The sequence below is a fragment of the Amphiprion ocellaris genome, chromosome 18 (assembly GCF_022539595.1).
Source record: "Amphiprion ocellaris isolate individual 3 ecotype Okinawa chromosome 18, ASM2253959v1, whole genome shotgun sequence".
NCBI lineage: Eukaryota > Metazoa > Chordata > Actinopteri > Pomacentridae > Amphiprion > Amphiprion ocellaris.
The window spans coordinates 25,136,581-25,151,183 of NC_072783.1; the positions used below are offsets into that span (position 1 = coordinate 25,136,581).

General features: G+C 39.2%; 1 protein-coding gene across 1 annotated transcript; it reads right to left on the minus strand.

Annotated features, from left to right (window-relative positions):
* Window positions 1-1,780: 1,780 nt before the first annotated feature.
* Window positions 1,781-12,033, minus strand: tbc1d24 (TBC1 domain family, member 24). The gene is made up of 7 exons (XM_023298403.3): window positions 11,895-12,033; window positions 8,288-9,401; window positions 7,086-7,244; window positions 6,732-6,795; window positions 5,219-5,314; window positions 3,339-3,585; window positions 1,781-3,052 (listed from the first exon to the last, which is right to left on the minus strand). The coding sequence occupies exons 2-7, from the start codon at window positions 9,274-9,276 to the stop codon at window positions 2,898-2,900; spliced, it is 1,710 nt and encodes a 569-aa protein (XP_023154171.2). The 5' UTR covers window positions 9,277-9,401; window positions 11,895-12,033; the 3' UTR covers window positions 1,781-2,897.
* Window positions 12,034-14,603: the final 2,570 nt, after the last annotated feature.

The window sequence follows — 14,603 nt, forward strand, 5'->3', positions numbered from 1 at the left end:
AATTCTATTCTGTTGTATTCTAATAGGTGACAGACACATAATTTAATTAAGATTTACATAAAGAATCAGAAATACATTATTGAATCCTGAAGGGAAATTGCCTACTTGACAATTGCTCCCATTAAAAGTCTTAGAAATTTAAGCTACTAAAAATATACAGAAAAACATAAGTAGAAAAATAATTTCTAAAAATATAATCATACATAGAAAAAGAATAAGCATAAAATGCAAAATGTGCAGTGTTTAAGAAAAATAAAAATGCAAATATACAGTGTAAAGGTTAAGTGTGCATTGAAATGTCACAAAAACAGAAAAATTTATGTCACAAGTTATTAAAGTTAACGATCTTGCAGAGTCAACGAGAGTCAGCAGTGACATGTACATCAGATTGTGTCAGTGTTAAAATCCTGTAAAGCTGCTTCGTTTAGTGAGATCAGCGCTTTAAGACTCTAATTTTGCAGATAAAACGTATTGTAACTATTCTGTGCAAGTCCCTTATCCCTCTCAATAACTGCACTGCAATACTCAGTTTGTGGAATAAAACCACATTTCTTGGGACCTCCTTAGGCTTCCTCTTAATCCCCTGTCCTCAGCCCCTTGCTAACTCCGGGGTGGTGATGGTGGTGGTCAAGGAGAGACCCATCTCAGTGTAGAGTTAAACACTTAAGCATCTTACTCCTCGAGGCTGGAAAGCGTGGTTTTCAGGAGGCGCGCCAGACCAACACCCAAAGGAGCAGCTAAATATAGCAGTGCATGTGCGATTAGCTGAGTGTGAATCCTGAATGAAAAGCAGTCTTGGCAAGACAGAGTCAATGCCACTTACTGTAAAGAAGGAATTACTCCACCACTTTGCCATTTAAGACGCTGCATTTCTCCAGATGCATTTGGCTGAGGCACATCCACTGCAAATTAATTCGCCATATGTTTCTATGGAGCTATATTATACTGGCATCGATTGATATTCTCACACTATTTAATAAAACACCTGACGAAAAAGAAACTGTGTGGTGTAATGCGAGTACAGTGCCTGTGAGGATTGCCCAGTTTCTCTATTAATTGTAACTTCAATGAACTGAATTCTGCAGCACAGCTGAATATGTAAGGCAGACGGCTTTAACAGATATATTTATGAGTATATGTGACTCATTTCTGCTAAATATTTTCCAGTCATGCAGTTCATTGTCAGCTTCCACAAAGGAGACATCCAAATAAAAATAGACCATGTGCATGAAGAAGCACGTCTGAGTCATATTTTTAGTAGTTTAGACCAAAGCCTGTAGTACAGATATGCAGTTTATGACACTGTAATAAAATGTGTCTACACAAAATAATGTTAAAAATGTAATTATGATTTCCCTTGTGGTTTTAATGTTGCCACCAGGTGCAAGTTTTTCTGTTGAGAGAAGAGCTTTTTCAACATGGTTTTAAAATGAGAAATATCTGATTCTAACATGTTGGTGCTAAAAAGATGCACAGAAGGAAAGAGAATATTTGTACAAAATGACTTTAACCATACTTTAAACTTGCAATTTTTGTTAACTAGGTTAACAGATTCATTACTTTGGGAACAGAAAAAACTGAATGTTAGTAGTAGAACAGAGCAAAATCCAAGAACATGATGATCTGGGAGTTAAATTTATGGTCAGCTGATGTTAAAAGGCATCTGACACACTTCTGTGCAGCCTCAGAAATGTAACCCTCTCTGCAGGAAGCCAGATGTGATAGATTTGGAAGGAATAAAAGCAAGCAGCAACACAACAAAAACACAGAGCGACTCAACTGAAAGCGTAATGCTGTATTTCCACATGTACAATACATTTGCAGTTACTCAATTGACACTTCACTGGAGCAACAAAACACAGAGACGAGATGTGTAATCCCAACAACACTCTGCCAACAGGAGACCATTTTCAGCTTCTTTTGTTACTATACTGTAAAGGACGGAAGTAACAGGGAAATCGGAAAAAACATGAAAATGTTGAACAAACTGCACTGATACTTGTAAACAAAAAACACCTTTACCTTTTAAAATGCTTGTACTGCTCTTCACATGAATGTTCATTCACTTTACAAAAGAGCAACGGTCACAGATTCCAAAAGAAAGCTTTGACATAGAGTGCAAAATGGCGAAGTCACTACTAATTCACAAACATTTACTCCATTAGTTCATTTATCAGATCTCCCACCTATGTACAATAAACCCAAAAGTGTGTGAAAATGTGACAGGACTGCTTCAGTTCTAGCTGACCTGGTACAATTTTACTACTTTGTTTTTATGTTCTTTCAACATTTACCAAGAGATAAAGAATTGACTTCTCACCTGATGTTGTAAACTTCAGTTTATCAACATGACCCGGTAAGTAATATTTGCCAGCGCCTGCAGCACAAGCTATGTATTGAATTTGGCAGAGAGAGAAAAACCAGAGACATAAAATACAGAATTTACATTTAAAATTACAATTATTACATTTTAGCTTTAGCGCAACAGGAACATGAACACAGTTGATCCTTAACATTACCACTTGCACACAATTAGTACACCATAGTACATAGCTGTAAATACAAAAATAAACAGAAAACAATCAAAAAAATCTCATTTTTGTTCATATGCTGAAATTTGGATAAACTGCATTAATAAATAAAAAATAGTAAATTATAACTAAATTTGGAGGACGGATAAAGTTCTGTTTGCATATCTGTGTTTTCCACCTAATACACTTGACTTTATATTTTAAGACTTTGTTTCACTCATGTGACGTGAAGTTATGCTTTAATATGTTAAGTGTAAGTGGAGAAAGTGCTGTATGTTAAAATGTGTGTGCTTAATTTGCCTACATGTCTGTATGATGTATAGATGCACTTGTAAGCATGTGTAGTGTGTGTTTATGTGTACAGCATTATGAGGCCATAGCGTCCTGGAAGCCCCACACTTCTAGCAGTGAAACCTGGAAGGTCTCTGCACACAGAGGCGGGTTGTCAAAGGTGGTACACCTGCCAGTACGTCCATGGTTCAGCTCAGCGTCAATGTAGAGTGCGTTGCCATCACCTCCCCCTGGTCAAACGCAAGATCACAGGGTCAATGTAAGTTATCAAGTACAAATGCTCCACTTTTATACCCATGTTTTTTTACTTAAAACGATGATACACGCTGTCAACAAGTAGCGTTCAACGTTGTGAAAGACGAACATTAAAATCCCATGTTTAAAATGTTGAATAATTCTCCTATCAGCTCCACTGTGCGTGTAACTCAAAATCGTCATGGCTGAAGAAAAGCACAACCATAAAAGGGTCCAGAAATGAGACACACACAGCAACAGCATACATAATAATCCACCCACCAACAATGATGGAGTCAAAGTTTCCAGCCATGAACATGGAAGTATTCTTGGAGTTGAGGTTGAAGTGGCGGGCGGAGAGAAATGGTGACAAATCTCCAGCAGGTTTCTCTGGCTGCGGTAAACTGTTGCTGTCCTCATTCTGGCCCTCAGACGACGCTGTGTCCTCCTGAACCTGGGTCTTGATGGAGGATGCTAGCTCAGGGTGGCGGATCACCACCCACTCGTAGCGCTCCATCTCTGGTTTCAGCTATTCAGACAAACATAGGGGTGGCAGCTACTATAAGGCATTCATCATCAATTACACAACAGAACAAACAGTATTTTATGTCATGTAAAATACCATTTTCTTCACATGAACACACATACATGGTGCACTATGACACTATTTCAAATCCAACCAATGTGCTGACTCTTTACACACAGAATCAGATATGCATTAAGTTCGCATTTTGCTTAAGCAAAGCAAGACCAGAAGAATTTGGATAGTTACAATGATTTTGTCACTCAGGTTCATTGCTCTCCATTTAAATAAACACCTTTTCTGCACTTCCAAATTGCAAACGCACTTTTTTTGTTGTCTCTCGTTGTTTTTAACTCTGACGCATGCTACATTTGAGCACCACATGTTAAAATGAATATATCTTCTGGACAGTTTAATATTAATGTAAACCTACTCAAATGTAGCATCCATTAGCTCATTTCTGATTCAATGTGGTGAAGCACAGAGCCTGCAGAACAGCAAAACAGGGTAACTGCCCAAGTCTGGACTCTATGCTATTGATTCCTTCCTCTCTCTTTCTCCTCTATGTCTCCAACTCTAACGATGCATCTGACAGACATCAGTCCCTGCTGACTGTTTCTCATGTGTGTCAGGTGTGGTGTCGGGTGAGGACCAGGTCAGATACTACTGGATCAGGTTACAGGAGTTGCCGATCTGTGTGTGCTTAAGTATTAGTGTTTGAGATGATAGTGCTTTGCTAGAGTCTAGTCTCAGACAGCCAACAGCTGTGCATCAACACAGATAGACAAGTAAATAATTCATACAAAAGGCATTAGAGACTGACTTGTCCTTTCATTTCTAGCTCAGGTGTTATGAAAATGCGTATTTGCCACCAAAATAGTATGATATCTAGTTGTTTTTGCAGAGGAAAACATGGCAATGTCTACTGAATTGTGACCTAATAGGTAGGCTTTTCCAAATGGGAGCCTGACAGGTCAACTGGGGCTATGTATGAAAGAAGTGCAGGCTGCCTACTAGCATTTTGTAACTTCAAGTTTGGCTTTTTGACCATCTCCACCTTTTTAGTGCCAGAGGTGACCATATTTGGACAAGAGGATGGAGCTGAGGAAGAGTGAGAGATGGGATCTGACTGAGACCCAAAGAACACTTGTTCATCACAATCACAAGACAGCCGTAAAGCATATCTTCCTTTATCATCTATTCTACTCTAAATTGAACCATAATTTACTCAGTGAACTTCATGCTGTATTGAAGAAATGAGATGATACACTTGCCAGGAAAATCATTAAAATTAGGAGCATTTTCTCATAGACTTTGGTACAATCTGACTTTTTTTGGAGTCAGGGGAGTTGCTAGCCTTGAAACAGATGCTGACATAGGGCATTTCTCTATTGCCTTCACTGTTCAGACCAGGAGGCTATGTCTGCCTCTTTTATAGTCTATGAGTATGTCTATGAATGGGGCCAGTGACACTGAGATGGAGAGCGTGTAAAACCAGGGTGAAGGGTACCCTCTGGTGGAAATAGTGTGGCACTGCTCAAAATACAGACAGCCCTCCTCCTAATGATTCCCAAAAATTACAAACTTAATGAACAAAAAAAATACAATAGATTCGTCAAGATACTGAAAGCGAACTCACCCTGAAGACAAAACACTCCCCTGTGCCAAAGAAGCTCAATTTGTTGCCTCCTCTCTTCCGTTCCTCCCAGTCTGTGGACAGAAAGGCTCCACATACCTGAGGGATAAAACAAGACATGACATGAGTAGGATTATTCTGTTTGATTTGCTCACCTTCATTTGCTTTAATCTCTAAAATACTTCAAAATTCTTGCCAGTGGAACATTGCCATCTGTAAGAAGCCAAAGTTCATGCCAGGATGCCTTAGCAGCACCATAATCCAATATTACAACACCTGTATAATCATAACCTTTGGCTAGTTTACAGAGCCCAGGAGACAAACAAGAGCCTATTTTAAAACACAGAGAGCAACTGTGAGAAACACTGACTGACTATTTGCCATGTGTAGTCAGTACAGGGATATCTGTAGCATACACCACATATAGTCAGTGTTAGGATGGATTTTACAGGCCTAACATAAACATAGCTGCTATCAACAAAAAAAAACATTTACTTTCTCCATTTGACTCATTTCCAGAAGCATTTGAAATAGGAAGTGACTAAGGAAGAATCTAGTTAGAAAGTTGTACCAATACTACCTTTGTATGTTGACAAGAGTGTGCTTGCAGCCTATTATATATATATATATATATATATATATATATATATATATATATATATATATATATATATATATATATATATATATATATATACATATATATATACATATATATATATATATGGTTACAACTGCCTCAATTGTTGCTGGTGACCTTTTGAGCTGGGCCATTTCTGATTGTCTGATTTCTGCTGAAGTGATTCCATGGAGGATGTGGAGGAGGAATAAGGTGACAAGAAAGAGATTTAAGCAGTATCTTCCTTTAATCATCATGGATTAAGTCTAAAATCCTAAGACAATGAATAAAACACATTTGGTGACAACAGGAGGCATGTCTATGAGTGTACTGGTGTGTGTTTCAAAGAAACATGCCTACAGGGATTACGCCAAACCTCATCGTTACCACTGATGTGTTCAGATGATTTGGGCAGACAAGAATGAATCTGAGAGTGGTGGAAAGAAAGAGGCAGATAGCTTGCTGTTTTTATTAACATGAAGGAACACTTCTGCATATTAAACTGCTAGCCGTGGAGCCACATCTGCTCTACTCTGGTTGTTGTATACATCACTCCCTCAGCTAACCTGGCAACCGCATGTGACGTCACCCACTGTGTTACGACAGGACTTTATACTCTGTACCTCAGTATTTCACAAATTTTTGTTACGCATTTCTTGTAAAATACTTACAACTTTCCCATTTTTGAGCAACTGTTTCTAAAGCAATTTCCAAAGAATTACGTTCAAGTAATTCTGTCCTAACTAGACTGAGGACACACAAGAGTTGCAAAATTTTTAACATTATATTTGGACACCCGTAACAACTGGGATGAAAAACTCTTGAAGAAATGAATACTGCTGTATGCGAGAAGGAAATATGTTTTTGAGGAATCACGAGTGAGTTTGTGTTGCTTACATCGCCATCTGTGGTCCGGATGAGCAGCAGAGTGGGTTCATAGCCTTCACAATGTTGGTAGAATCTGGAGAAAAATGTACAAATTGAAAAAAAGAAAAAAACAAACAAGTAAGACAATATATTCACTGACAAAACAAAATATTACAGATTATTTTCAGATTTATTGAAAGCATACAATTTATTGTTTGTTTCTGGCATATGTTTTATGCTGTATATGTTTACGATCATCTTTACATTTCTTTTCAGACCTTTGGTCATAAACACTGTTAGTGCAAAACAAGGCTTGAAATGAAAATTGTGAACCACAGCTAAAAGTGGGGATTAACGTATTCATGTGAGCGCTGGAAAGCGTACCTGTTCAGGCTGCAACCATGGTTGGAGGTGGTGAATAGGAGTTGAGGTTGGCACAGGGCAAAGCGTTCAGGGATCCACGACCAGATGTCTCGCATCTCCTTGGCACTGACGATCTCAGAGGAGAATGTGTCAGGGTTAAGTGCCAGCTGCACGTTCCGCCTGAAGATGCCCCAGAAAGTTGGACACAGGAAGAGATAGAGAGGTTCAAAAATGAGAGGCTCATACAGCGAAGACGAGATTACACAGCTGGTGATGCATACATTTTAAAAGCCTAAAAGTAATTTCAAGTGGGTATAGTCAAGGAAAGCACGCATTTCCTTGAGAGTCTGGTCTTAATGACCAAACATCTGATATATCACCAGAGTGTATGAAAACCTGCAATTGAAACACTAATCTTTTCAAAGAGTAAATGAGCAATAGAAACGGATCTGAAGTGTAGCATAGAGAAGAGAACCCACCTAGAACTGTAAAAGAACCAATGTAGTAAACGCAGGGGTGGAGTGCAGATGAAACAGAGGATGGTGTATGGAATATCGTGGCACAGACAAACAAAAAGGAAACAAGAACAGACAGTGAGAAAAGGATGAAGAAGCAACTGAAACCATACCCCAGAGCTTGCCAGAATATTTAGCGTAAAAGAACAAGACATATCTGCCAATAAAAGAAAAGCTTGGGGACTTAATAGATTGAAACTGTGCTAAATGTAAAGTCTAAGCTGGTTCAGTACTTTTGGAAATTGCATGCCACTAATTCTGTGCATACTACTGTGATTTGATTTTAAGTCTGTGAACTGTGTTGTTTATTTGATCATGCTCAAGAATGTTCATTCTAACTGGAGCAGTAGATTGGTTGGGTAGACAAACTAAATGGAATTATAAATGATAAAAGCTGTCTTTATGATGCTCTGCACTACAATATTAGTTGATTAATGTGCTTCATTGTGCCTTATTACCAACATGGATTCCTGGCAAGACATTTGCTTCAGTTTGGAATCAAAATTATACAACACTCGACGGCAAAATTCAGGAAGAAGTTAAGCAACTAAATACTTTTCAAATGGGATAAAGCCATGGACTTGATAAGAAAAATATGTGAGATATGTATAGCCAAATACACCCACTAGAAGTAGACTAGTTCGAAAATAAAAATGAACAAAAAGATGCTCATAATACACCCACTAAAAATCGTATTATTGACTTTACCGCTTCTGTTTGACAGTGATTCCTTTCTGCTGCAGGGACTTTTCATTTGTGAGCTGCAGCAGGGTGATCTCCTTGCGGCTAAACAGACGCAGGGAAAAGGCCTTCTCAAGCAACTTGTCAGGTGCTACAGTGGAGGCAATTCCTTTGACAAACGCCTGAATGTCTGCCTTGACTTTGCTTGAATCTTGTTGTTGCGGGCTCCCTTGGCCTCCCTGGCTGGCTGCTTCATGCTTACGATAGAACTTGAGCAAGGCTATAGCTACACGGTAGAGAATCTTGTAGCCCTCTACTAGGTAGACATCCAGGACTCTGACCATATGGCTGAACGGCAGGTCACCGAGCACCCAGCGCTGCCAGTCTGAATAGACCTCCAGTACATCCTGGGCTGTGGCCACAATAAGTTTGTGAGCAGCCGGGCAGTATTTGTTGGCCAGGTCACCAAAAGTCATGCAGCTGGACTCATAGGCCAGGAAAGTTTGGTCTAGCAGTCGCTTGCCTGGCTCATTGCAAGCCAGTATACGGCTGACATGCTCAAAACATTGAGCTTCGTCTATGCTGAAGTGCAGGAGCAATGAAGTCACAGCTGGAAGTGCTGGGCAGTGGGAGATATCTGGAAACTGTCCAGCCAAGCAGTTGATGATCTGATGGGCCGAGGCTACTCCCTCCGCCTTCAGACAGTACCGTGGCACAGGACTTCCATCCACAAACTCTGGTAGTGGGATGTGGGAGGAGGGCTTCTTGGTGGCTGCATTTCCCATAATGTCACGATACACTTCAGCATCTGGTGTAACTGTGCGACAGGGAATGGCTTTGATGAGCTGCTGGTAGACCTGTGCCCGTAGTTTGTGGTTCTTGGCCCAGTAACCTTGTCGAGCCATCTGTTTGAACTCTTTCAGGTCTTTGCAGTCTACTTTGGTGGGCCCGCTGCTCTTGGCCAGGTCCCCCATCTGGTTCCAGTCCACAAAGCTGCCATATTCTTCTTCAGCCATGATGCTGGAAACTTGCTGGACAGGCCAAGAGGGAACAGAGGAGGTACGCTCTGAGGAATTCCTAACCTTCTGTCCTCCACACAGCAGATAACAAATGTATTTTTACTACCTGCCCATGATGGTCACTGGAAAACACAAAGAGGAAAAAAGAAAACATTAAGGTGCATCCTCATAGTATTACCAAAAGTTGCCAACTACATAATTTGTTAGCTACCACTTAAAGTAAGCATATTAATTAGATGAGGATGATAAACAGACTTGGGATGAATAAACATGTTTATGTATATCTGTTTTCATTAGGAGTTATCTGAGGAATGGACTACAGCACGGTCACAGTAAATCAGTACCGTGAAACAACATTAGCCAAATTTAGTAATCAGATTCATGCTCATTGAGATCTTGAGATAGAAAACACACATACATAATCCATTTCAAACGTGTGGTAAAGTGCAAACCAACCAAGTAAGTCCATAACTTGAATGGAAGCAAGTCAAAGGCTGCCTTAGTTAGAGGACAAGCCAAAAAAACAACTTCAGATGACCTTTATGCTCAAATATTTCTTGGACAGATTGAATTAGCTACTGGAATCTCTGGTGGCGAAGGAGATAAGAACTATTTGCAAGTAAAACTGTAAAAGTTCACCAAACTGACTGTGATTAGGTCACTTACAACCCGTGCCTGCTCACAAGACAGACAGCAATGCATGTCTCAAGATAATTTCCATTTTATATTATACTAGGAGTGGTTAAAGTACACATCGTTTCACACCGTTTCTTTTTTCCAATATGTCACATGGAGATTCATGTCCAAAGAGTACATGCAATAAAAGTGAAAACAACAGTCATAAAATCATCAGATCATTTCACAATGCTGTGCAACAAGTCACATGGTGGTGGATACCAATGAATTACTAGTTGTAAAACTGTGAGTCTGTAAAGATATTAATTCTCATACTTGTTTGGCATGGTTACCAAAATGTTGGCATTTAACCGTTGAAATTGGCTGTAAACGAACAAAGAAGGCTTGAATTTAGGTCAAACTAAAGAAATGTAAAGGCTCTCCAGTAGTTCTCTGTACATCATCAGCTCCATGAACACAAGTAAAGGATGTAGCCTTTTGGCTAAAATCATTTAAAATGCTGCTGAATAAAGTGCCAAGTAGCATAGCTGCCATTTAGTTCTAGTGGTCAGTCCTCACGTCTTACTGCTGATAATTTAATTTCAGTTTAAATTAGCCCATGCTGACAACATTTCATATGAATCTACACAAACATATATGTTGTGTATCATGATTTATAATGTAGCTATCCTTAGTTTTGGTTGAGAACATAAAGCCAAATATCGCACAGATTGAGACCTCAATGAGACAAATCCTGCAGGGCTGGAAAAACAGCAGGTGTTTAGTCTGAAAGTGCCTGATTTTTATACTTAACACTGTAATTCAGATGATTCCTACACATGTACCATTTTAAAGGTATATTTTCTAAATTCTTTTAGTATTTTAAGGTGTCCTGGGTAGGGACTATGCCCACTCCTAAAGGTTTAATAGAGATCCTTGCTGAATTCTGGCTTAGCCCTCAAAGCTGTCTTAGATTATTACTGTATTTGCCATAACATGACTAACTAAGATGATTTGGCCATATTGCTGCACACTAAGCACTGTTATCAGGCAACAGACGTAGGTGAGACAAGACAGTGGGATGGCAGATAGATTACATATGCATTTTTGCACTGAATGGACTCTAAGAGCTCTTATCAGCATGTGTTCCTGTATACATCTAAAAATTGTAAGTGCATGTTTCTAAGGCTGTATGTTCTTTATTCTAAAATAATTAATCCACAGCAAATTGACATTTAAAGGCGCTGATAGGAAAAAGAATCTGACTGCTAGCCTTAAAGGAGAGCTAATCTATTACACTGCACCTCAAAAAAACTGGACAGAAGAGGTTAGGTAGCGTTACTGTAGACGAATAAAGGCTCTCGGTTGCATCCTGGAGGCTCAGTAGCAAATGCACAGAAATGGCTAAACACTACAATATACCGTGTCAACGCAGCTGTAAATGCACGCAAGGCTGCCGAAACTACATATATTTTTAGTCGTATAACCTCTGAACGTCAGGTGACAGTAGCTAACACGGCTGAGGAAGCCAGCGGACACAGGTCAGCGGGTATTTAACGTTACCGCTGGAGTAAATCTGATAGACCCGTTTCCATTCACAGTCGCCAAGTTAGCATTGCTAACGCTAGCTAGCCGCAAGCTGCTGCTGTCAGTTCATGTCAGCAGCTAACGAAAGCTTAACCCGACACACATAACTAACTGTCAGACAACAAAACGTGCAAAACAGACAGGGAACCATGCAAGTATACACACACGAACATAACCCGGTTAAATGTTATGCTCACGCTGCTGCAACACCTAGCATGGATGTTGCCAACCCCAAATTAATTCGGCTGTCTTGGAGTTTGTTGTATGAGGAGCGTTTAGCTTGTTTTGTGTTAGAAAAGCGATTCATTTACACAAAACCGGCGACAGGAATGAGACACACCACTGCTGCACACGACGAAGACTGGTAAGCAAATGATAAACAGCTGCTAGTAAATAAAAAGACGGTTTCCTACCTGGACGTGAGATGTCTTGAGACGTGAGGCAGTGTTCACATTAAGTTGCCTCGGGCATGCGCAGTTCCTCCGATCCTGGTCACAGCATGCAGCGGTAGAGGGGGACTCAGGTGGGCTGGGTAAATATACACTGTCAAATGCCACTCTTCTGTATGTTAATGCATAAGAATGGAGTATTTTAAGACTAGAAATGATAGAAAACAACTACAGACAAATATACATTCACTTCACATGCACATATTCATGCAATTCCATGAATTACACACGAATCCAGAAATACCATAGGGTCTCAATACCACCTAAGCATTATAATATTCTGCTCTGCACCAGAACGTAACTTAAAATAAATAACCTATTCCCTATTGCTTTTCTGGCTTACTTTTAGAAGCTGGGTTCCAGTGCTGTGGCCATGCAGAGGTTGCATGACAGATTCCAGTAGATTCTAGTATCTCATTTGCCCTGTTTACTTGCAGACTTGCTGTGTCAAATGAATGATGGGATTGGGATGGGACAGGACAGGAAGTTCCCTTGCAAGGGGCAACAAACCCTGCCTTTGTCCAGGACTCAAAGCAACCACCAAAACACAACCGCCCCAACACATGACAGTAATTACTGATAATTAAATTGCGGAACCATCACTGTTTTCCAGAAGGACTCAAGGTAAAATGTAGTTTTGCTGAGTGTAAACGCAGCTGATGTTTTTCATGTCCTCATTTGGGTTGACCTTCTTTTTACTTTAGCACTGAGGGAAGAGTGAAAAATGAAATATTAAGGTCAGCTGCTACAGTGCTTACACTTGTTTATGCCTCAGTTCTTGTCCTCTTTATCCATATACTGCAAGTAGAATTAAACACTCACATGTTAGTTGGTCTCACGTGATTGAGAGAATGGGTCAGATTATCTCAGCCAAGGATTTGAGCTTAATTTCATTTTCCAACCAAGAATACATTACATTGCACAATTTTGATTAAATTGACTGTATATTGAGTCTTTTGAAATTAAACAAAGGCAAAGTGGCGTCCAGAATATCTAATCTATTTGGCAAAAGACACCATGTCACATGAGGTAGGTAGAGCGACTTAATCTGCAGGAACACAGTGACATTATGATGGTTTCATATTTCATTTGGACGCACGATCTGAAACATTTGTGTCAAACTCAGAGGTGCTTGTACAGTACAGACAGGCAGTGTGTGCGTACACCTTGGTTATGTGCTTATTCTTGTGTGCATGTACATGTGTTTGGATGTGACTGCACAATAAATTAAGAAGAAATCATAAAAAGGTGAGCATGAATGTCAGTGTGTTTGTGTTTGTATGAGTGACTGACTGACTGGGTGAGTGAGTAAGAGAGAGAGAGAGAGAGAGACAGATGGGTAGAAAGCCAGTAAGCCTTTAGGTCTTCAGCTTATGGAGGTTTATGCTCATCAGATCCTTCCGCTCTCACACTGTGCGTGACATCACTCATTTGCTTCCCCATCGTCCTGGCCCCTCCCACTCTAAGAGGTATATGAGATAATATGCCATTGACATAATTGTTAGCTGGAACTGTCTATTCTGTGCAGTTCAATTTTTAATATTTAATGGATTTTTATGAATATTTATGGTAAAATTTATTTATTTACTTATTTCTTCCATTTTAATCATGTTATTACCCACGTGTACGCATTTGCTATTTATTACTTTTAGATTTTTCTTTACCTATTTTGTGGCTTTTTAAAGTTTTTTTTTGTTGTGATTCAGTTGCTTTGAAATTTCGCTCTGCTTTGCATCACGTGGTATATAACTTAAATGGAAATCTTGAATCTTGAATTTAGAGCTCCTGTAGCCATAGATCCCTCTTTATAAATGACAGATGAATTATAATATCTAATTGTAGATGAACTGATTTCCCAGCGTTTGTTGTCAGATGTGATCAGTCTCTGCTGCACGCCTTTGATCTGGTATTGCCACTGGAAAAATACCAGGTTTATCTCTCGTGACAGGGACAAATCTACTGCTAATTGTGTTCATAGCTGAATGTGTAAGAAATTGATTTGCTAGTATCAGAAAATCCTTTTCCAAGTGACATAATGTGCCTGATTTGTCTCTGACAAAATGCCATGCTAGTGATTAGATAAGTGGTGTGGAAACTTTTGGTCCGCTGCACAGTTCTGTGATCTATAGTCCTCCTGAACTGCTGTTTCATCTTCATTCTCATGATCACAGTTTTCAGAAGCAAATTTTAAATAGATTGCAATACCATTGTAGAGTTCATGTGCTTTGAATCATGACTGAACCACTAACTAGTCTTCTAAAGAAGAATGTTTGCTAGTTCAGAATTTTATGTACTTACATGTGACGCATATTACAGTGGATCCTTCCAAAGAAAACATGAAAAATACAGTTATTTTAAAAATATTTTAGAGATTCCCAGTTTATGACTTTCAACGTACAGAATACTTAGGTGTTTTGAGAAAACATTCTTAGTTAAGCTCTTTTTTTCTTTCTCACATTCCAGTACAAGATGTGAACTCAAAGAACGCTAGAGCAACAAATATTGATTTGATACAATATGATCAACACGATACAATAAGATGTGATGCAATATGGTATGTTACAAAACAGTGTAATGTTACATTACATTACAATGTGATATTAAACTTTACAACATAAACAGTATGATATATTACAACACAGTGCGTTAAGTTACTCTACGTTACCATGTGAT

Bases quoted from the DNA above. Each gene is read 5' to 3' on its own strand.
- tbc1d24 (XM_023298403.3), bottom strand. From the start codon at position 9,276: ATGGCTGAAGAAGAATATGGCAGCTTTGTGGACTGGAACCAGATGGGG. The intron at 5,315-6,731 runs GTAAGCAACACA...TTTATCCCTCAG, and splicing joins TCCGGACCACAGATGGCGAT to GTATGTGGAGCCTTTCTGTC. The intron at 3,586-5,218 runs GTGAGTTCGCTT...TTGTCTGAATAG, and splicing joins GGGAGTGTTTTGTCTTCAGG to CTGAAACCAGAGATGGAGCG.